This window comes from Balaenoptera acutorostrata, chromosome 13 (assembly GCF_949987535.1).
Source record: "Balaenoptera acutorostrata chromosome 13, mBalAcu1.1, whole genome shotgun sequence".
Lineage (NCBI taxonomy): Eukaryota > Metazoa > Chordata > Mammalia > Artiodactyla > Balaenopteridae > Balaenoptera > Balaenoptera acutorostrata.
In genome coordinates this window covers 63,612,330-63,634,472 of record NC_080076.1, presented here as the reverse complement: position 1 = coordinate 63,634,472, position 22,143 = coordinate 63,612,330, and the positions used below count along the sequence as shown (strand labels likewise).

At 43.5% G+C, this 22,143-nt stretch overlaps 1 protein-coding gene across 1 annotated transcript in view; it reads left to right on the top strand.

The window, feature by feature from the left end:
• The window catches only part of PIEZO2 (piezo type mechanosensitive ion channel component 2), a 339,105-nt gene that overhangs the window by 160,278 nt on the left and 156,684 nt on the right, over positions 1–22,143 (top strand). Inside the window, exon 4 of the mRNA XM_057526094.1 lies at positions 4,414–4,456. Coding sequence (XP_057382077.1) covers positions 4,414–4,456 — 43 coding nt within the window. The remainder of the gene's footprint in view (positions 1–4,413; positions 4,457–22,143) is intronic.

Here is a 22,143-nt window from a genome sequence, read left to right as displayed (position 1 = left end):
CTTTATCCATTCACCTGTGGATGACACTTAGGTTCCTTCCTTGTGTTGGCTTACATGTTTCTATTGCTATGTTAATTTGGGGGAGAACGTCCATTCTCTTAATTTAAAATATGGTTTTAAAAGGCTGGAATTTCTTAAAAATATTTTTATTCCCACCTAAAATTTTGATGTTCAAGGTGTTGTTAAAATCTTATTTTTCTTGTTCATATGTGGTGCTCTTCGAGATACAAATGTCAGACTTGAAACTAGACTTAGCACTGGAGGAAACAACACAGATTTTCCTCTCCTGTAACGGGAGTGGCAGGAAGGTGGGGACACCAAGAACTGCTGGGAACAGACCCTGGGATGCCATCAGCAGCCCCCTCTCCTCTTTCCTGGCTTCCCTCTGCACAGGACCCCTTTTTTCCTCTTACACAGTGTTCTCCCCGTAGCCATCATATTGGGAACATTGTCAGGGCTGGGCTCACATGACCTTGGTTCTCCGACAGGTGAGGAAAAGAGCTTCTTACCTGCCTGGGGAAGGTTCCACTTTGGCCTGACCTAGCCCATCACATGCACATCTGGTCACCTGTGACCAGGAGACAGGTGCTGCGAGGATGCCCAGATCCCCTGCCCCCATGGCCAGGGTGGGAGGTAGGATGCCTTGGGCCCCGCAGAAGCAGCTTATTGGCTGGGGCAAAGTAGTTCCCAAAGAAAGGACGTCTCCAAAACTGCTTTCTTTTGCGGAAAGATGGGAACTTAGAAGCTGCTGAGGCCAGCAGGAACATGGGATGGAAGAGGGAGGAGAGGGAGGATGGATGCACAGAGCCTGGTTCACCTTGTAAAGGAGTAGCTGTCAATGGATTCGATTCGTTCCAGGAGTAGATGCCCTACTTCTGGGCACGGCAGTTCCCACTTGGAGTGTTGGTGCTGAAGGATGTTAAGGGATATTTTGTCACCTGAGACACACATGGATGAGACACTGGAACTTGCTCTGCGGACGGAGTGACATTTAGCCCAGGGTTTGTTTCCAGCTTTTGGACTCAGTTACCCTCCCTCTGCTCCAGATGTCAGCTCTGTCATTGAGATGCCAATGCTATCAAGGGAAATTCTTATTTAATTAATTTAATTTATTTATTTATTTTAGATTTAAATTTATTTTATATTAGAGTATAGTTGATTTACAATGTTGTGTTAGTCTCAGGTGTACAGCAAAGTGATTCGGTTATACATATACATATATCCATTCTTTTTCAGGTTCTTTTCCCATATAGGTTATTACAGAATACTGAGTAGAGTTTCTGGTGCTATACAGTAGGAACTTGTTGATTATCTATTGTATACATAGTAGTGTGTATATGTTAATCCCAAACTTCTAATTTATCCCTCCCCTCACCTTCCCCCTTTGGTAACTAATTTTTAAAAGTGAAGAATGCAATGCATTATTTCTAACTACTTCATCTAACATTGGAAAGGAACAACCCCTCTAGTGAATTGTATCCATTTCTCTATGCTATACATTTCCCTTCTTTTCGTTGTTGCTGTCCTTTGCTTTCACCTGAAGACTGTAACGTGTTCTAGACTTCATATTATAAATCTCATTTAAAAAGTGTTGAATCAAGGAAGTCTGCCAGCAACTTTGTTTTCTCTGCTTTTCTCTCTGTGTTGGACTGCTCTGGCATGGGAGAATAATATTACTTTACCATGTAAAACATGGTGAATGGCTGTAAAAGAATTCCCCTGCAACTGAATAATGGGCTGTCAAAAATATTCTTGGTGCCAAAGGATCTGGATATGTCTGTTCCATTTATTGTGTTTCTCCTTTCCCCATGACTAAGTGCTCACAAAAGACACAAAAACCCAAACCTCTAGAGTATGTGGTATTCGAGGGCAGAAACCATATTTTAATATATTCAGTCCCATACCTAATGTATTAAGATGTTTAGTAGAGGATCACCAGCAAACAATGATGCACCTATGGTATATAAGATGCTCAAATTACTAATTAAATTGACATCTAGTGACAGGAAGGAAGTTGTGTTCCCCCATCTCCACTGTGCTTGGTTGAGTGGGTTAATAATATTTATTTTAAGGAGTACTGGAAGTCTTGACCCCAAAACTTTTACCTTGTTCTGCCCTTTTTTTTTTTTAATTTTAATTTTTTAAAAATTTATTTATTTGTTTGTTTGTTTATTTATTTATGGCTGTGTTGGGTCTTCGTTTCTGTGCGAGGGCTTTCTCTAGTTGCGGCAAGCGGGGGCCACTCTTCATCGCGGTGCGCGGGCCTCTCACTATCATGGCCTCTCTTGTTGCGGAGCACAGGCTCCAGACGCGCAGGCTCAGTAATTGTGGCTCACGGGCCCAGTTGCTCCGCGGCATGTGGGATCTTCCCAGACCAGGGCTCGAACCCGTGTTGCCTGCATTGGCAGGCAGATTCTCAACCACTGCGCCACCAGGGAAGCCCTGTTCTGCCCTTTTTGAATAAGTTTATTTTTCTCAGGAATATGAAAATGGAACCTATTTCTTAATTAAAGTTCTGTGTTTTAAGAGCCTGAATGTGCAGTATAGCAAAATCATTTATTTTTATTTTACCTTGATAATAAATGGAGTCTATTTAAAAAATCAATTTTAGAATGCGCTGAGATCTGGGGAAAAAATGGAAATGTGGAAAAAGTTAAAAGGTGCTTTGTTTCTCAGTGAAAGCAAGAGAAGTCAAGAAGAGTAGCATCTAAATGCCTCCCTACCCCGACCCTCCCCACTGGGTCTGAGCACAGACTGTCTGCTTCTCACTTGGCGTGAGGCTCTTAATCTCTCCCACCTCTGACTTTGGGCCAGACTGTTGCCAGCTGTCCTGGAGTTCAGCGTGGTTTCTGATTCAGGTTGTATATTCTTGGGCAGTGTCTTAATTGCTAGTATTCAGGGGCAGGATAACCGTTGTTCAAGAATTCCTGAGATGGGGATTCTCCATTGTTTTGCATGTGACTCAGAGGACAGATGACATTCATATGGGGCCCACTCCCCTGATTCAGGGGCCATCAGAAATTCCTGGGCTGCTTAACTAAAATTCCAGGTCTTTTCCTCCTACTTAGCAAAGCCTATTGGAATTCAACTGGGCAAGAGTAACTTCGTCCGAGGAGATAAACCTGATCTGCTTTAAATTTATGTGTGTACGCATGTGTGTGTAATTCTGATCCCAAATTTAGTCCTGCATTATTTATAGCAATTATTTAAAATGCTCCATCATAACCGAGTAGAAGGAACCCAAGTCCCTTAGTGAAATCACCACATTCATGCTCCCTTGGGACTAGCTTAGTCCTCAGAGAGGGCCCAGGAAACTACTTTGTATAATCTCCTGTCTTTCCAGAAAGTCTATCTAATGCCTAGGAGGCACTGATTGTCCACCTGAGAATAAAGCACTGGAGGCAGAGTTCTCAAGAAAGAAACATAAGTGCCATCCTGGCTTACTGTGACTTGAGGAACAGAAGCAGGGTGGCTTTTAACTGCCTCCGGAGACCCAGTGCTGAATTCACCACTTCCTGTTTGCAAGACTAAACTGTACAGAAAGGTAGTGATTATCTGCTGTGATTATTGACGCCACTAGTACATAGCACAGCTCATGGATTTAGGGCTGGGGGGGTGGGGTGGGGGGGCAGTGGTGTCTACTTGAACAGTTACTGAAATCAAGGTATTGTTGCCACTGACTGAGCATCAAGAAGATGTCAAAGTGTGGGTTAGCAGAACCCTTACCTCTTATGAATGCAGACTTCTTATTGACATGGTCTTTGATAAAAATGAGCACTTTTCTTTACATAAAGTACTCAGAAAATTGTTAACGCTTATGATGTAGGGAAGAATTATTTCATGGAAAAATTGTAGAAAATTATTTTTATACCCAGCTATTCTTCTGTGGACTTGGATACACTAGTCGTCAAATTGTGTCACTGGAAACAGCGTTTTTACATTCAGGAGACTTCCGATTAAAATGTTCAGCTTAAAAAATACATGTAAATCCTGTGCTTCAACATTGAGGAGGTAAAGCCATGGTGTCTAGTGGACTGGAATGTCAAAGTGCCCTCTAGCTTTCCAAATGCCACGTGAAGTTAAAAGTTGAATTTTGCAGAGTGCAACTTACCATCTGCTAATATTTCATTATTTTTAACAGGAGAGTATTACACATTTTTCTGCTTGGGACACATGTAGACTTTTAGAGAATGATTTATTGGTCTGCTCTGTTACCGGGGGCGGGGGTGGTGGTGGTGTGCACTCATCTGGGCTGGTCTCTGAAAGGCCATCTGGGGAGGCGGGGAGGGATGCCTTTGAGGAAAGACAGTCGTTCTGCTTAGATGTACAAGCAAATCTCTACCAGGCTGTGCAAAATCAGGGCAAAACTGAATCCTTGACGTGCATTAATTACATCCCTTCCTTCTGTTACAGGCTCAACCTGGGAAAAGACATTCCGACAGATCGGCTTTGAAAGGTAAGCAGGGCTTGGTTACTCATGGCCTATTTTATTCCAAGCAGTTCATTGACTATAAATTGGTGGTCTTGCCACCATTACTCCAGTGACTGTGCCCTTGAGTAAGTCATCATTTTTGAGCCTCAGTTTCCTTGTAAAGTAGACCTTTGCTTTATGACATTGTTGCCTGCACACAGAGTGAAAATGTAGATTAAATGGAGCAATTTATGTGAAAATGCTTCTTCAACTGTGAAATAGTGTGAAAGGTAAATTGTAGAATTAGAGCATCACAGAAAAGAGAGTAAACTCTTTCTGATGTCATGTGTTATATTTAGTTCTACAGGTTTAGTACATAGAAATTTATACTTATATTGATATCTTTGCAATAATTAAAATTGTCCAATCTTATTAGCTCAAAGTGGAAGGCTGAGATCGTGTCACTCTTCGCTAAAAGCATTTCTACACCAGAAGAGAAAAAGCATACTCATTATAACATCAGAAAATGTGGAGGTAGGGTCAATATAGGCCTAATGGCAGCATAAAGGGCATTTAGCATCTCATAGTGAACTTGCAATGTCGATACAGCTATTGAAAGAGAGAAAAGTGATTTTTTTTTTTTTTACTCTAAAGGTAGCTTTTGACTAGTTCTTTTCATCATATTGAAAATGTGTTTTTATGTGTATTGATCAAGCTGACAGAGTGCTGAGAGCATATAAAAGGGATAATAAAATACCTTAAAATGCATTATTTCTCCAGTAGCGAATGAGTACAGCTAGCTCATTACCAGGCTGACTGTGATAGCATTTCTGGTACCATTTTTAATTGACTCAAAGGTTTATTTATTTCTCTCCGTATCCTTACATCCTGTCAACACTGTCACTGTTGATCTCCCAGTGAGTTCCCACAGGTAGTCCTTGAGGTTATCGGAGGAGGTTGGCTTGGGATGGGCAGATCTCATGGATCAACTTAAAGGCTGGAATATCATGTGCAGCTTCACCTTGTGTGAAACCTTTCCCCAAAGCATCTTTCTCTTGATTCTTCTTTTGTGTTCCGAAAAATGTCAATGATAACCAGAGGAGAAAATAGCAAATTGAACATCAGTTTTCTATTGCGCAGCTTCAAGGACACTTTGCCATACTTGCTTTGCCCATTTTTAGGGGGGAGGGGGCTAAAATATTGTAAAGAAAATCTCAGATATCATGTCAGTTCATCCCTACTTAAGTCAGTATACGTCTCTGAAAAAATGGATGTTTTCTTTCAGAATCATGATGCCGCAGTGGTACCAAATACAAATACCAGTAAGTCCTTAGCACCATTTAATACCCAGTCAATGTTTACATTTCCTGATCATCTCAAAAATGTCATCTTACAGATACTGGTTTGAATCAGCATGCTCCTAAAGCCCACACATTCCATTTTAATTTTTTCAGTTTTAAAAAGTTAAAAAAATATTTTTGACTGAGTTATAATTAACATACAATATATTAGTTTCAGGTGTACAACATAATGATTCGATATTTTTATACATCGTGAAGTGGTCACCACCATAAGGCCAGTTACTGCGGTCACCACACATTCTGTTCTGTTGTCACATCTCAAGCCTCTGTGTTGGGATCGTGTCCCCTGATTCCCTCCCATCTTCGTTGGGTTTCTCTTCACTTTCCTGGCTTCCGAGGAAACCAGCTCAGCTGTCTTGTAGAACCGCTGTCTTGTCTGGATGTGTCTGTTTGTGGCATTGTTTACCTTGTCATTCTACCCTCTGTTTCATGTAAACTCAAATCGCTCCCTTTCTGCCATTGGGGGCAACTTCATGTTGACTTCTTGTCCTTTGACGCAGGCCACCTGGTCCTTTATCGTTTCTGTCCTTCTAGCATAGCTGGAGTTATCAAGCCCACCCAGTATTCTGGACCTGGAGTCAGCTATTTATCCCAAGGATGCACACTGAGGCAGTTCCCAGCCTTTGGCTCTTAGCAAAACACCTTGAAATGAATAACCTTGTGCACACTTGTATTTTTGCCAGATATCCGAGGGATATGTTCCCAAGTACAATCAAAGAATAAGTTTTTATGGAATTTTGCTAAACATTGCCAAGTTTCTCTCCTTAAAATTTCCGCAGTTTGCACCCCCCGCCAGCAATGGATGAGAGCAGTTGTTTCCCCAGAGCCTTGCCAACAGAACACGCTGTCGAACTTGAGATTTGTTTGCCAATCTGTTAGGTGAGAAATGGTATCTCAGTGTCCTTTTAATCTGCATTTATCCTGAGTCATGTTTCTGTAGAGCAAAGTGCAGGCTGAGATTCTTTGCTGTCTCCTGAGTGAAGCACTCAAGGCAAGAGCTTCTTCCAAGATGGTTAAGGATTCATCGATCTGCAGGATTTGGCAATTGAAACATATGCTTCCTAGTTTGCATGATCTTAACCTTTTGCTTACTTGAATAACGATTTAATGAAAACAACTGCCGTGTGCCAATCATTTCCAGTCCATACAACAGCCCCACAGACCAGGGACTGGCAAACTTTTACTCTACTGGGTGGATAGGCCACATTTCAGGTTCTTCTGTTGTAGCAGAAGGCAGCCACAGACAATAAGCATGGCTGTGTTCCGAAAAAACTTTATTTACAAAAACAGGAAGCTGGCAGGATTGGCTACTGGCCATCCTTTGTGACCCACACTGTAGACTGTGGGCCCCATCTCACAGGGAAAGAAACCAGAAGAAAAGCAAGTAGCTACCCAGAGAGTCATAGCCACGCATATTGACCTGCATTCAACTGAAGGTCTGCCTGGATTTCTACACCCAACCACACTGAATGCTTGAATTATAGCTTTCTTTGGTTTTGTGTTGTTTTATTTTTCTTATCCCTGTAGCCCTGGGGACATAATCTTTAGTCTCAAGTCTTTTCGGCTGTTCTCATTTTATGAACATTTTGAAGAAAGCCAGACAGTAAAATTTCCATATTATAATGCCTCTCTAAAATGGGTATGCTTCCAAATAGATGTACAAATAAAAATATTTTTAAGGGTACGCTATAGTTTTGAACTGTAGTCTTAGTTTAGAGATCATCCCTGTTTTTAGATGTTATCTTAAAATGTCATCCTGTGTTTTCCCATGTTGTCCAGTGTTGCCTCATTTAAGGGCAGGGGAACCGTCCCTGCACTGCATCAAGTGTCTTAAAATACAGAGCAGATATTGATCTATGGGGTTGTTGTGCATTTACAGTTGCAAAGACCATGTCAAGCAGTGCCGTTAAATATGGCCTTGCTTAATTTCTTCTCAAATTTAACCTTGTCTTTCTCTTAAAGGGAATTCCAATTATATCCTAAATGAAGCTATCTGCTTCTTTAGAGCCATTGTAAGAGATATTGATCCTTTCAGCACTATGTCCTTTGAAGTTTGCCCATCAGTCTGTTGGCTAGCTGAGTATTTTAAAGTGGTCACATCTAAAAAAAAAGTGACTGAGTCAGCTTAACCTCAAAGCTTTCTCCAAGAAAAAGAAAGCAAAGATGTCCTCTGCTGTACATTTTGTAATCCAAGGGAGGATCTAGGGATTGAGCCTGCCTGTAACACTTACGATGAGACAGTGTGCAGCCCTTTCCTTCCCAGAAACCGTGCCATTATATACACCGTCTCAGAATAAATACACATTGTCACAGTTTATATGGCTGAATTCATGATAATGTGTTATGTTCACCTTGCAAACAATTGCTCTCTGTGGGTGATATCAGGAGTTTATTTTTCGATTTCATCAGAGGAGTGCTCGTGACATAGGAAGGGTATAGGTTCCTGTAACTTGGGTTAGGGTTAGGGCTAGGGCTAGGGCTAGGGCTAGGGTTAGGGTATAGGATACAGGTCCCTATAACTTTGGTTAAGGTTAGGGTTAGGGCTCAGGTTAGGATATAGGATATAGGATATAGGTTCCTATAACTTCGGTGCCACTCCCAAAACCCCCTTCCACTCTCAAGACCCCCTTCCACACCTGGTCCTAGATATTGCTATCTGCATAACAAAAGAAGACTCAGTTGTTTTGTTTTTGTTCTCATTATGGAGAAAAATATCTGTGCCTAACATTTTTTATTTCATTCAGAAAGCTCACGTTTCCCTGCAGATTTTCTAAACTTTTGATTATAAATATTTCCAAAGCCTAAGTCACTCACTCATCAAGGTAATGGTGATGGAGGTGGGCCTGGCCCTGGCCCTGCACTGATACTCTGCAAGTTCTAAGCAAGCGTATCAGCCAGGGAGTGTCCCAGATTCCCCGTGGCTTCTTATAACAAATGCTTCTTTCTCGTTTGTGCAAAATCTGAGGAGGAGGCAGACAACTTCGTGGGGAGGTTGCCTGTGCAAGGTGTGTCACTGTTTGGCTTCAGTCTGTGACACCTTTGTCTTTTTTTTTTTTTTTAAGATTTATTTATTTATTGATTGATTGATTGATTGCTATGTTGGGTCTTCATTTCTGTGCGAGGGCTTTCTCTAGTTGCGGCAAGCGGGGGCCACTCTTCATTGCGGTGCGCGGGCCTCTTACTGTTGTGGCCTCTCTTGTTGCGGAGCACAGGCTCCAGACACGCAGGCTCAGTAGTTGTGGCTCACGGGCCCAGTTGCTCTGCGGCATGTGGGATCTTCCCAGACCAGGGCTTGAACCCGTGTCCCCTGCATTAGCAGGCAGATTCTCAACCACTGCGCCACCAGGGAAGCCCGACACCTCTGTCTTGACATGATATTTCTGAGTTTGCTTAAGCATGGAAGCAGAACTTGGGGAATTGCACACTGGATTTTAAGTGTTTCCACCTGGAAGTTGCATCTGTCACCACAAGTCACAGTTTACGGCCCAAAGCAAGTCACTGTGCTGACTTAGGGGCCAGGAGCATGTCCCTCTGCTGTGTGTGCAGGAGGGGACCGGAAGTGGAGCCACCAGAAAGCGCTAGTGTCCTCACAGGAAGCTGTGAGCGAGGTCTGCACGGGGTCTTCTCTTTCTTAAGCTACACTTTTCACTGGAGAAAAAATATTTCAGCGAGTCAGTGGGCTTGTGCACAGTAACCTGCCAACAGAAATAAGGTTCCTGCTCTCGGGGAAATCTTATCGATGCCTCTTTCAAAGTAACCATCTTCTACTGCTTTCTCACCCCTATTTACTTAAAAAGCAAGGTAGTTATTCTTAATAAATCTCTACAAGCAGCACAGCACCTCAGATTACACTAGTATTCACCCGATTGTACATGATTTTATTTGATGCTCTGCTTGGATTGTGGAATGAAATATCTTGCCCCTTCAAAGACTATTTTAAAATATAGATCTCAAAAAAAAATTAAATAAATAAAATAAAATAAAATAAAAAAATAAAAAAGTCTCCCTGAAGGCAGCCTGCTCTGATGAAACAGTTATCCCTAGGATTTTTTCCCTGGTGTAGAGATGATTCTAGAGGCGTGGCTGTGTCTTGGTGGTGCTCGGAGGGCAGCCTCCCACCGCCTGTCTGTTGTTGGCTCCCCTACCCCACTGTCTGTTCTATGGGGAGCTCCCCGCCTCCATCAAGTTTTAGACATCATTGCTTTTGTGAAACCTTGCCTGAAGGCTTGCTCTCACCTCTTCTTGTAACACTTTGCACGTGCCTCCTTGCTGGTACTGGGTAAATATTACTGCAGCTGTTCTCCTGTGTTTCTCCCGCTCTGGGGCATGAAGGATGGGTCTGTCTTGATATGCCTGACACATACTTACTGATCAGACGTTTGGTGAAGAGTTGACAGAGCCCTTGATGGGGAAGCGCGTGGGCAGAAGGCAGGAAACCAGGGCCCCAGCATCTTCTTATCAGTACATCGCAGCTTGTAGGAGGACGGGGCAGCCTGCAGGTCGAGCTGGCTCAGGCCTCAGAGCAGAGGGGCTTTGAGTGTGTGTGTCCCTGTGAACAGTTACTTAATTCCCTGACCTTCCCGAGTCTCTCTCCTCTAACTGCTGAGTCTCCTGCCCTGAGTTTGACACCATGATGGGATCCCGGTACTAAGGTCAAGAGCTCCGTGCAGTCAGGGCCGTATCCGTCTTGTTCACTGAGGCATCTTGCACCTGACCCACCCGGGTGAGCAAAGTGAAGGATTGGATAAAGGGAGACACACCTGAGGACCCGATTCTGTGGCAGCAGAAGCAGGGAGGCTTAGCAGGTGTCTCTGCACCTGTTTCGTTGGTTTTCCCCCTTTTGTGTCTGTGGTCCCTTCAGGACACAGCACCTACTGGTACCCAACCTCCACCTCCTCCCGGACCTTCCCCACACACTCAGCCACCACCCTCAGGCTCCCTCCCTGTCTCCCGTCACCTCCTGTCACGAAGCCACCAGGTGTGTTCATGATCTTATGTGTACCTATATGTCTTATTCTAGACCCTTGCTTCTGAGGGCAGGATGTGTGTCTTACTATTTTATAACCTCTAGTGCCAGCCCAGGGATTGTCAAATAATAGGCATTTAATAAATGTTTGATAAACAAATGGCCTTTTAAATAAATATTAGTGTGTCATTTCTCTGTTGGCCTCGCCCCTACTTTCAGGGATTCTGCCCTTCTTGATGCATTTTAATTTCTATTGGCCTTTTCTTTTGGAGCATGAATTAATTACTTGGGAAATGTAAGGCCAATTTTTAAATTTGTTTTTATCCTCCAGCTTTATGTATAATTCATTCACTGTGTAATTGAAATTAATGCTGTTTCTTTAGGTAATGTTATGTGAAATATTGAGAAATAATGGAAAGGTAGACTCCAAGGATGGTTTTATGATATGCTTTTCTATTTGAAAACTCACATCCATGAAATGAGATGGTTAAGTGAAATCAATTGTGATAGAAACAAAGATATTAATTTCTATAGTTTCTGCTATATTTTTCTGAAATTTTTAAGTTCCTAAGTCTGTATGATAAAGTGGATAATATGAATACCTATTAATTTAAAGCAAGACAAGCATTTCTATATATTACTTATCTGAGAAGCACATAGAAAGGAAAAAACATTAAATTCAAATCATACCATTACTATAATCTTGTGGTCTACCAAGTTAAACCAGGGAGGTCCTAGTTGGGTTGTAGTTGTGTGTTGTCATACTTGTAGCTTTTAAAATAGCAGTACTTTTGCATATAAATGCACACAGTGCATATGTTGTGATTAAAAGACTTACCCTGTTGTTGTGCTAGCTTCCCACAAGATGAACTTCTAAATTATTTAATTTTTTCAGACTGTATATAAATATTTCTAGAAACTTTAGCAAGCTATTTGGAAATTATGATACAAAATTTTTGTCAGAATAATCTATATTCAGAAAATGACTGGAAGTAAAGGATATTTCTGTGCTTTGGTGTTTAAAACTAAGCCCAATTTATTTATTTATTCATTTACTTGAACATTTTCAAACCTCTGCTTTGTGCCCACGCCTGGGCTAGATGCAAACGTGATGGGAAGGCACTTAGATTTGTTCAAATCTCTCATACGCTGGCCTCACTCTCTGTTAAGTGCTCATCTCGTTTATGGAATTCTCACAACATTTCTAGAGTTGGATTCTGCTAGCTTATTCTGGCTAACAACCTTGTATCTCAGTGACTTAGGAGACCAGAGGTTTATTTCTTGCTCATATTAAACATCAGCTGCAAAAGCTGGATTGACTGTGGATCTTCTCCAAGTGCCTTCTTCTTTTTGGGATCCAGACTGAACCAGGGCCTTCATTTGGTGGATGCCTTGCTTGCATCTGGGGAGAAACTGCTACAGCCACCATGGCTTTTAGAGGCTGTGCCCAGGTGGGACACAAGCCACTTCTGCTACTTTCAGGTGCCTGAGCAGGTCACGTGGCCAACTCCAAGGTCATGGTCAGAGAAGCAGGCTCTTCCTACAGGGGTGCCCTGCAATCACACGGGAATGGCCAGGATATACAGTCTTGTTACAGGAAAGGAGAGGGTCTAGTTGGAAGAAGTCATATAATCTATGTGTGTACCATCCCCATTTTACAAATGAGCGAAGTAAAACCAGAGTGGTTAAGTATTTTATTCAAGATCACACAGCTAGTGAGTGTCAGAGGTCTGATGAGAACTTAGGTTTATGTGAGTCTGCTTCCCATTCATCTACAGCCCGCCATGCCAGCACTAATGATGCTTTGGGTCCACACGTGTTTGCTGCGCCTGCATTATTATAACTATGCTGGGGGCTGGGGGGCGGGAGGATGGGGAGGTCTTGGTTTGATAGAAAATACCAACACGTAAACGTTAAAGATGATATGGTGAGTTCATGCTTCCTTTTAGTGCAATCATTTGAGGGTGTTTTTTGAGCACCTACTATGTACCAGATACCATATAATGATAGATGCACAGAAGTGGAGGAGAGCAAGGGTGGGTCAGTGTGTATGGGGGGGTGGGATTGAGATGAAGCCTGGCTACCTAGTCGGGGGAGGGGGGAGTTGTTTGTGAAAGCTTGACCTCAGGGGCTGCCAGGCAGGGTTTTGGAGGATGGCTTCGTTGGAGTACGCCTGTCAGAGGTGGAGCGTGAGGCACAAATGAGCGTGGAAATTAAACTGAGGACAGTGAAAATGCATCAGGAAGCACTTTGCGGACAAGACCAGAAGTGTGGCTCTTACCTGGTAGTGCCGGGGAGCCTTTGAAGGATGTAACGCCTGGGGAAGATGTTGGATGTGCTTCTAGAAACATCCTGTGGGCAGCGACACAGACCAGAGGATGAGCCAGAAAATCCTCTAGAAAGTAATGGCAAGAGTTCAGAGGGCGATTACGAGTGTCTGAATTAGACAGTGACATTGAATATGAGAGAGAGGATGTGAACCAAGTGTGTTTCACGAAATACAGTCTGAAATCACAGCTTGGTGAATACTTGGACATGGTGCGTGGGAGAAGATGGATTATGAAACGGGTCTCGTCCAGGTGGCTGAGCCCACCCCACAGCTGCTGTCTCTCCAGCTAGTGCCTGCAGCTCTCTGCTTGTCACCCCGCGGCTTCCTCCTGCCCCTTGGAAATTCGCTCCAGCACAGGCAGTGCTGGAGGGGCCTGAGGTGAAAGGCCCAGAAGCATCAGTGAGCAGCAGAAGTCATGGGCAAGGGCTGCCGCCTCCCTGCTCAGTCCTGGGGACAACCCAAGGGCATTGCATAGGCTTCTGCAAAAGCTTCCAGGAACCCCTTATGGCAGCGACCTGTAGACAGGACACCTGTCTGGGTGTCTCTCTTCTCCATCCCTCACTGGTCATAACCTCTTGTACTTACCAGAAGGGCTTCCCAAATAAACCTCCACCCCAGGTTTGCCTTCTGAACTAAGAAACCAGTACTAAACCATCTTAACTGATACTAAACTAAAAAGCTTGGATTCCGATTTTCTCTTTGGCATTGATTTATTCTATGAAAGCCCAAAATAGCACTATTATTATTCATAATATTATTACTTTAATCAACAATTATGATTCTTTAGAAATCCTTGGCTGACAATTTTTTTGGGGGGAGAAGGGTTAGTGTCATGTCACAGATCCTTAGAGAATCTGATGAAAGTAATAGACTTGCTTTCCAGAAAAATGCACATACGCACATAAAGAAAAAAAACTTTACATGCAGGTTTAGGGAATTCAAAAGTACAACACAGTCCCTGAACCCCACTTTAAAAGCCTTGTTTAGATGAAGACATCGTTGTGTTTCTTTCTCAAATTGTAAAATCGGCAAATGTTCATTCCCATCCCTCAATTTCCCAGAAGCAGGGGGGCAGCAAGAGTTAAACTTAGGTCCCAGAATCACACATTCGTGTCTGGGTCTCGGAGCTTCCGAGACCCAGAGAGACCCTCTCCCTCCTTTTGCACATGGTTATGCGAGACACAGAGAAGTTAAGCAGAAGAACTGGAAATGGGAATTTTAAACTGGAATTTGTCAACATCCAGGTCTGAATGTACACCTAATAAGTTCAGTGAGATGGGAATTTATTACTACTGAATTTGTTTTGCCACCATTTGGTGAGAATTATTATATCAATAATGACAGGAAGAATATTCAAAAAAGCTCTGTAGACAGTGTTGTGTAGGCATCATCTCTGTTAAACTTTCCAACACTCTGAAGTGGTTATCAGCTCCGTACCAGCGAGTGCAACTGGAAACCAAGGCTTGGTGCCCTGCCACCCAGGGATCATCTTCACATCTGCAGCCTAGCCTAGTGGGATGTGACTATTCGGGATCAAAATTTGCAAGGACGTGGTGACTAGGTGTCCCCTTAGGCACCAGTAGAGAAAGCTGCTGTGTTATGAGTAAGGCCAACTGCATGGTTTTATCTTTAGTCCAAATAAAGTCCTGGCTTCCAGCACACACCTGTAGGATGACCAGGATTCTGACTTAGATTCTGTTTAAACCCATTGCCAGGAGATGGCCATATCTCATTGTAGGACAGTAGATGGAGGTCTCCTTCATTCTTACTAAAAATGTATTAAATACTGTCTTAGTCCTTTCAGGCTACAATAACAGCACACCACATACTGGGGGGCTAAACAACAAACGTTCCTCATAGTTCTGGAGACTGGGAGTCCAAAATCAAGGCTCTGGCAGACTCAGTGTCTGGTGAGGGATTGCTTTCTGGTTCACAGACACCGTCTGGTCACTGTGTCCTCATCTGGCAGAAAGAATGCAGGAGAGCTCTGTGGGGTCCCTTTTATAAGGGTACTAATCCCATTCATGGGGGCTCCACCCTCATGACCTAATCACCTCCTAAAGGCCCTCATCTTTTAATACTATCACATTGGGGGGTTAGGATTTCAGCAGCTGAATTTTGCGAGGACACAAACATTCAGTCCATAACAAGTGTCTATAACTCCCACACAATCGAAAGAAAAGTTAGATCTTACATCTGAGGCTTTTACATCCATGTGATATCATATAATCAGTTTCATTAAACTTTACTCATGCAATTGATCAAATTTGCTGTTTTCTTTGATCTGCCGAAATATCTTGGGTATACTCGAAACTCAGAGTAAAAGCTATAGATTAATATATGCATACGTGTGTATGTGTCTATGTGTATGTGTGTGTATGAGAGTATATGTGTGTGTATTGTGAGTGTGTATAACAAAAGTAGGTGATTTCCATTTCTTAGTCTGTTGAGAGCTTTACCTAGGACTTTGACTTCCAACTTGGAAAGGAAACTTTTTTTATTCAAGCACAATGACATCATTTAATAAGTATTTGGTGAACAGATCTATTTTTCTTCTAGAAAAAAAAGATGTAATCCTTCATCTTTTTTCCTTCAAAATATTTCTGGAAGAAAAGATTTTCTGACTTGTAATCTCCATCTTCACTAAGTCAGGTCCCTAGGACTTAATATAAACAGTCTTTGACTGAATGAGTGGTAAAGATCAGGTCCTACAGAGAATTTATGAACTGAAACCCCGAATTCCCAGGTGGTAACCTTGGCACCTTGTTCTATACAAAATGCAAAGTACCCGCCGGAACGTTTTAGATTTCATTAATGACATGAGCAAATGAACTGTGTAATAGATCACTGAAAGCTTTCAAGTCTTGGTGCAGACAGCACGATGAATAATAGGAAATTCACGCTGTTTGATAGGGAGATAAAATTTGGATGTTGAGTCTACAGAATGGAATGTTTTGGAGAATTGTGCTAACAGATACTCCCAAACCTCGGTTCAGATTTCTCATTTGCTCTGCATCGTGAGAGTCTGAAATTAGCTCTTATGTAGCTTTAGCTGCTATAAAATGTCTTTCCCGCAGCCCAGCCAGTCAAACACCTTAGCTAGGGACTGAGACATCCTTGCTTGGATAAAGCAACAGTTTGTATCAGGCATATTTCATAGGACCTGTTTGGGTTTCCCATCAGAATCCTTGGAAACCTGTCATCCACAATGAACAAAGTGGAAACAGTTCCTCCTGGCTCTTCTTATGCCCTGATCTATCTCTACAAGCTCACAGCCACACAAACCTCTCTAAACGTACGCAAAATACTGGAAGTAGCTAACAATGAACATTCAGAGGGTTAAGTGACTTCTTTACACAGGACTAAGTGACAGTTAAGTCTTCCTGATTGTAGAGCCGGTGCCTCTTCTTGTTGCTAACCTCTGCGGACGTTGTGAAGGTCTGATTACACACCAGGAGCAATCCTTTTGCCTCAGTTTATCCCATCCCTCGGTGCTGGGGGAGCTTGGGAAGCTGTGGTCAGGCAGGACACCACTCCCGCACCAGACTCTGTCCTGTACCCGCTGACTTACCCAGACAGAGACTCCTTCTTACCTCTGAGAGGTTCTGATGTCTGCTCCCTCCTTCCACACCCTCCCTGTGGTCACTACTGAGGTTTAGGTCCACCTCACTCTTCCTGGGGTCGTGAGATGGCCTGGTGGCCTGTCGTCCACAGAGCAAATGGAAATGCTGGTCAATGAACAAGACAGCAGCCCTGGGACCATAAACACCAGATAAGAAAAGGCGGAGCAGCCTAGGGGACCCTCACGCGGCTGTCGCTGACCCGCCTGCTGCAAAGAGAGGGAAGGTTGTTTCACTTGGTCCTCTCGGGAAATGGGTGGGTTTGAAATCTCTGCTCTCGGCTCTGACCGGCGAAATATATTGACATAGGAATCCAGGCAGATCACTGGCTTCCATCCTGGAGTGAGTGTTGTTTCAGTGAATGTGCCGGTGTCTCATGTTGGGATGCTGATGGACGTACACTGTGTTCTGGGGGGCGTGCAGGACCCTGTCCTTAGAAATCTGAGCCGAGCGCTGGCTTTGCCCCAAGTGTGGGTGGACACCAGCACGTTCCAGAAAACAGGTGTGTAAGTTCTGAAGGAAAATGAGGCTGAGATAGGGATGCTGTTCCGTTTGACTCTTCTCTGTCTCTGGGATTCCTGGGCTGAGTGGCTCAGTGGTTAGCGTTTGTCCCCTCACTGCCCCCCCGTACCCCAGGAAGGCTGAGTATCCTTATCCACACATTGCCTGAGTGACTTTTAGGGAAAAGAATAAAACCGAAACAAACAAAAGCAAAGCTTACTCCATTTTTTGCCGGGCACGGGCTCAGAGGGAGTGCTGTCCCTGCCGTGGGGACCTCCTAGGTCAGGCCCCACGGTCCCCAGTCCCACTCAGGCCTGGATGCTGCACATCGTTTGACCAACAGCACCACCCCGGCCTGATTCTGTGGCGGCTCCAGGAGGGATGGAGCTGCCTCTCAAGGTCATGGGCTCTCTCTGCCAGACCAGCCGGGGGAGCCCCAGGCTGCTGGACACACGTTCTCTCTGGACAAACAACAGTCGGCAGAGCCCTGGGTTGGGGAGGAGGAACCAGGTAGAAGCTTGGGCCAGACTGCTTCCTCTTTTAGGGAATTTCCTGTCCATAAGGAGGGGCCGGGATTGTGGAATCCACAGACCCAGGACGTTAAAACACCCGTGTACCAGGAGGAAGCTCCAGGGCCCGGCACGTAGTAGGCATTTCATTGAAAGGCTCGTTCATTCAACTGCCTGGGAGGATGACAGCGTCATTCCAGCCTAAACATGAGCCCTTATGGAACATTCAGTCCCACCAAATTTATCCACTATAAAAAATGATGATTTCTTGTACAAGTCAATAAAGAGGTATTTATTACATGAAGACCTGGTACCTAGCATTGAGGGGGACATGAAGAGGGTGGAAAGGAAGTGTAAGAAACGGCCCCATCCTGAATTGCTGACCCACTCTCAGTAGACAATCAAAAGCTCATGGTCAACAGGGACAGCCTTTGTGTCCATCATTATCAGGGAACCAGAGTGTAGGGACGCAGTGTGGGCGGTTGGCTTTGTGGTGGTGAATCAGAGGAGGTCAGTATTTGCACAGGGAGTGGGGAGAGTTTGTGAGGGGTCGTGACAGGGACACGGAAGATGGTGAGCACGAACTTCGTGAGCATCCTTGAGAAATCCAGCCCGTCCAGAGCAGGAGGCTCCCGTCCCGAGAACAGGGCAGAAACACGCACTGCTCAGATTTGTAGGCATACAAACCTCAGTGGCCACGGCTCACTCTAGGAGTGTTTATTTTGTTTGTTTATTTATAAAAATAACGAATCTATGTTTAGAGGAAAGTCTCCCAATAACCTAGCTCTAAACCCATAAATCAGTGATGTTGTAATAGGTCTTGAACTGTTAAAACGTAATTTCCTAGAATTTCAAGCAAAGGGATTTGCAAAAGAAACTGTTTCCTCTGCATCCCACATTGTTAATTTTATCCCTGCTGTAAATTTTTCTCGTAGGGAAATCCCCTGGGGGAGGCAGCTTCATGGAAATACTGTAGTGAGATGTTCAAGGACCTTTGGGACCACCTTCCTTTTCGGATGTTGATATGTCCCAGGACAATCTCTGCCATTCAGTACATTTTCAACAGTTACATATTTACAGATGCAGCTGGTTTAAAACATGACATTTGTATCAAGTGCTTGTTAGGTTTGCTTGCTGCTCTTTCTCCATTTACATTGTCTCAGATTTGGGGTTTCCCCTCTATTGCCCTTGACACTTCATACAGCTGTTACTCCAGTGCCTCCCCCATCGGATTTACTAAGGTGTAATTTACAGCCAGTGAAATTCTCCCCTTTTTAGGTGTGTCGTTCTTTGAGTTTGACACACATGTACAGTCATGTGATCACCACCATTTCAAGATTTATAATATTTTCATCATCCTAGAAAGCCTCCTTCTGCCCCTTTGTCATCAGTCGCCTACCTTTGGACTCATGGATTCACACAGTCTGTGGCCTTTTGTATCTGGCTCCTTTCACTTAACATAATGCTTTTTAGGTTCATCCATTGAGTTGAAAGTATCCTTACTTTCATTGTTAATCGTATTACATTGTATGCATCACCACGATTATCCAGGGACCAGTTGGTAGATGTTTGGGTTGTTTTCAGCTATTGGTGATTATGAATGAAGCTGCTCTAAACCTTTGCCTACAGGTCTTTGTGTGGACATGTATTTTGATATGTCTCTTGGTTATGTCCTCTGCTTTCAGTCTGCCTTCAGTCAGTGAATCCTAAATTACTTGAAATGCTTTCTGAAAAAACTTTGAAAACTAAATCACATTTTAACTGCACGGGAAACTATATTTAGAGAGATGCTTTGGCAATTCTATTTACAGTGTGGGCCAACACGCTATAATTCACGCCTTACAAATTTATATTTTCATTTCTTGGATTTACTGAACATAGGGTGCATCTTTTGACAGGTAAAAATTCAGAGATTTTTTTCACTCCTTTGATTAATATTTTATTCCTGGAACAATTTTGATTTGTTTTACAGCTTAGTATTTCTAGTTTGTTATGAAGTGCTTGAGTAAAGAACCTTATCCCTCATCTGCAATCTCAAAATCGAAAATGCTCTGAAAACTTGATGTTTTAGCCTAATTTCTTGTTGGCAAAACCTGACCTGAACTGACCTGGGAGCCAAGGCGAGACCATTGCATTGAGTGTGAAGGGTCACAGGTGTGTGTGCTTGGGGCGGGACGGGGCGGGAGGGGGGCACTGCCCTCGTGCCTGCTACCACCATTACATCATCTTGTAAGAGGCGCCTTCCTGACATCTGGAAAAGTATGAATTTTGCAACACACTTGGCTCCGAGAGATTTGGAGAAAGGATTTATGTTATCTTCATCTGTCCTCGACACAACTGCCCTACCTGTTTGATAGAACAGAGCTGTGCTGGAGAGTAATTTTGAAGCTTTTTTTTTTTTTTACTGTGACTACACCAGTACACTTGATGTCATGATCCAATACAACACAAATACATACAGTTTCAAAAAAACAATAGCTGCTCTTACTGCATGCAATGTACTCCTGTTTTATTCTACTGTGTTTCATGAAAAAGAAAATGCTGGTTGGTGCCACTGCCTTTATTTGATAATAAACTAGTTAGTCATGACCTGAAGCTGGGAGAACCCTGAGCTGCAGGGTGACGCTCAGCACGGTGGCAGCAGGCGGGGCTGGGGTGGGTGGGGGAGACTGGAAGTTGATTCCAGCCTCACCGTGAGTGGATCCCGCAGTGATGGCAAATGCTTACATCGCATGGCCTTTGCAGACATCACGGTGACATGTGAGAGCTGCTTTGCAGCAGAAACATGGGTGCAGATTAGATTCATAACCCTCACGCTTCAGATCCAGCAGAGGAGACCCCGAGACCGTGTGTCTTCCAATTCCCTGGAGTAAATCACCCAGCTCCAGAGTGAGGGCTGCAGTTTACACAGGTTACATTTTACTCGCTTCCCATGTCGCTATCATCCGCAAGGTCTGTGCAAGCTAATTAGAGGATCACCATGGGGGTGGGTCAGTCAGGGTTTGTGGGGAGCGGGTGTGAGGCAAAGAATGTATTTCAGGAGCTAGACTGTGCACAGTTGTGGGCGCTACTGGGGAAGTGAAGGTCCTGGAGGAAAGAAGAGCTGAACCAGTCCGTCTAGGAGTTGAAGTGGGACCCTGATGGGAGCTCGGGCAGAGGCCCTGGGGCTGCCCTGTCTCTGTGCAGCTCCGCTGCTGTAGAGCTGTGGTCGAGCATCTGTGCCTGGGTTCCAGAGGCCACCAGAAAACCAGGTGTAACCATCTCAGTAGTTCATATTCATCTAAATAATGCTTATTTGACATTTTAATTATTTTACTGGAATTCAATTGACATTGACCTTCCTACCAACTCTGAACCAAAGGACTCGCTCCCCAAAAGGAATGGCATAAATGAGGTGGTTCTTTTCTAGCTGCTGAAGGTGACGGTGGTTGTGTTTGTTCCTGAGTCTGCTTCTCGGCCATACCTGAAACTCCAATGCGCTCTTCTTTCTTTGTCCCGTCTTCATTTCCCTACCTCCTTATTTTGAATTTTCTGAGTCAAAATGAAACTTGACAGTTGGGACGACCCCAAGAAGTCATTTTGTTGGTGAGAAACTGAAACTTACAAAAGCAAAATGGTTTTCCCATGAATATCCACACCTGCCTCACTGCATCCCTGGACTTGGATAGGAGGATGGTAATTGAATTTGATTAATGAGTCAATCCGACCAAATATAATCATGGCCATGACTGCATCAGTTGGTCATTATCTTTCCCAGGCAGATAATTGACTTTGTGTTTTCAAGATGTGTTCTACACGAGGAATTCTGGGCAGTATGTCTCTTCTGACTTTTAAAAATAATATGAAATATTAAAGATATACTTTTGTATGTACCAACCAGCTTTCAAGGATCTTAAGAACCTGGGCACTACCAACACAGGTGATTGAGTCCCTGTGTCCTGACTTTCATGGAGCTCTTTGTGGGTGAATCTCTAACTGGTCTATATTCTGTACGTTTGCTAGTTCTTTTTTTTTTTGCTTAATATTATGTTTGTGAGATGCATCCATATTTATAGATGTTGATGGTCACACGTACATTTGCACTGATTTATTGTTTCATAGTATTTTATAACTATATTCTCTCTCCTCTTGATGGATATGTAGGTTTTTCCCAATTTCCAGCTTCCTTGACCCCCTTTCAAGAGGGATAATCACTCTGAACAAATAGGATCAATGTGACTGTAACCAGATTGGAAAGGAAATGACTGCCTGTTGTAGAGAACATGATGTTTTAAGTAGTTTAGCATGTGCTTTTCTATATGGAAAATGTAATTGAGCTGAGCCTGGAAAGTCAAGCTATGTAGGGTAACATTTTATGGGGAAATGTATTCATTGATCTCTTTAATTTATTAGCATAGGGCTTCTATCCATAACCTGGTCAGCCTGGTTTCAAATGCAGAATTTATT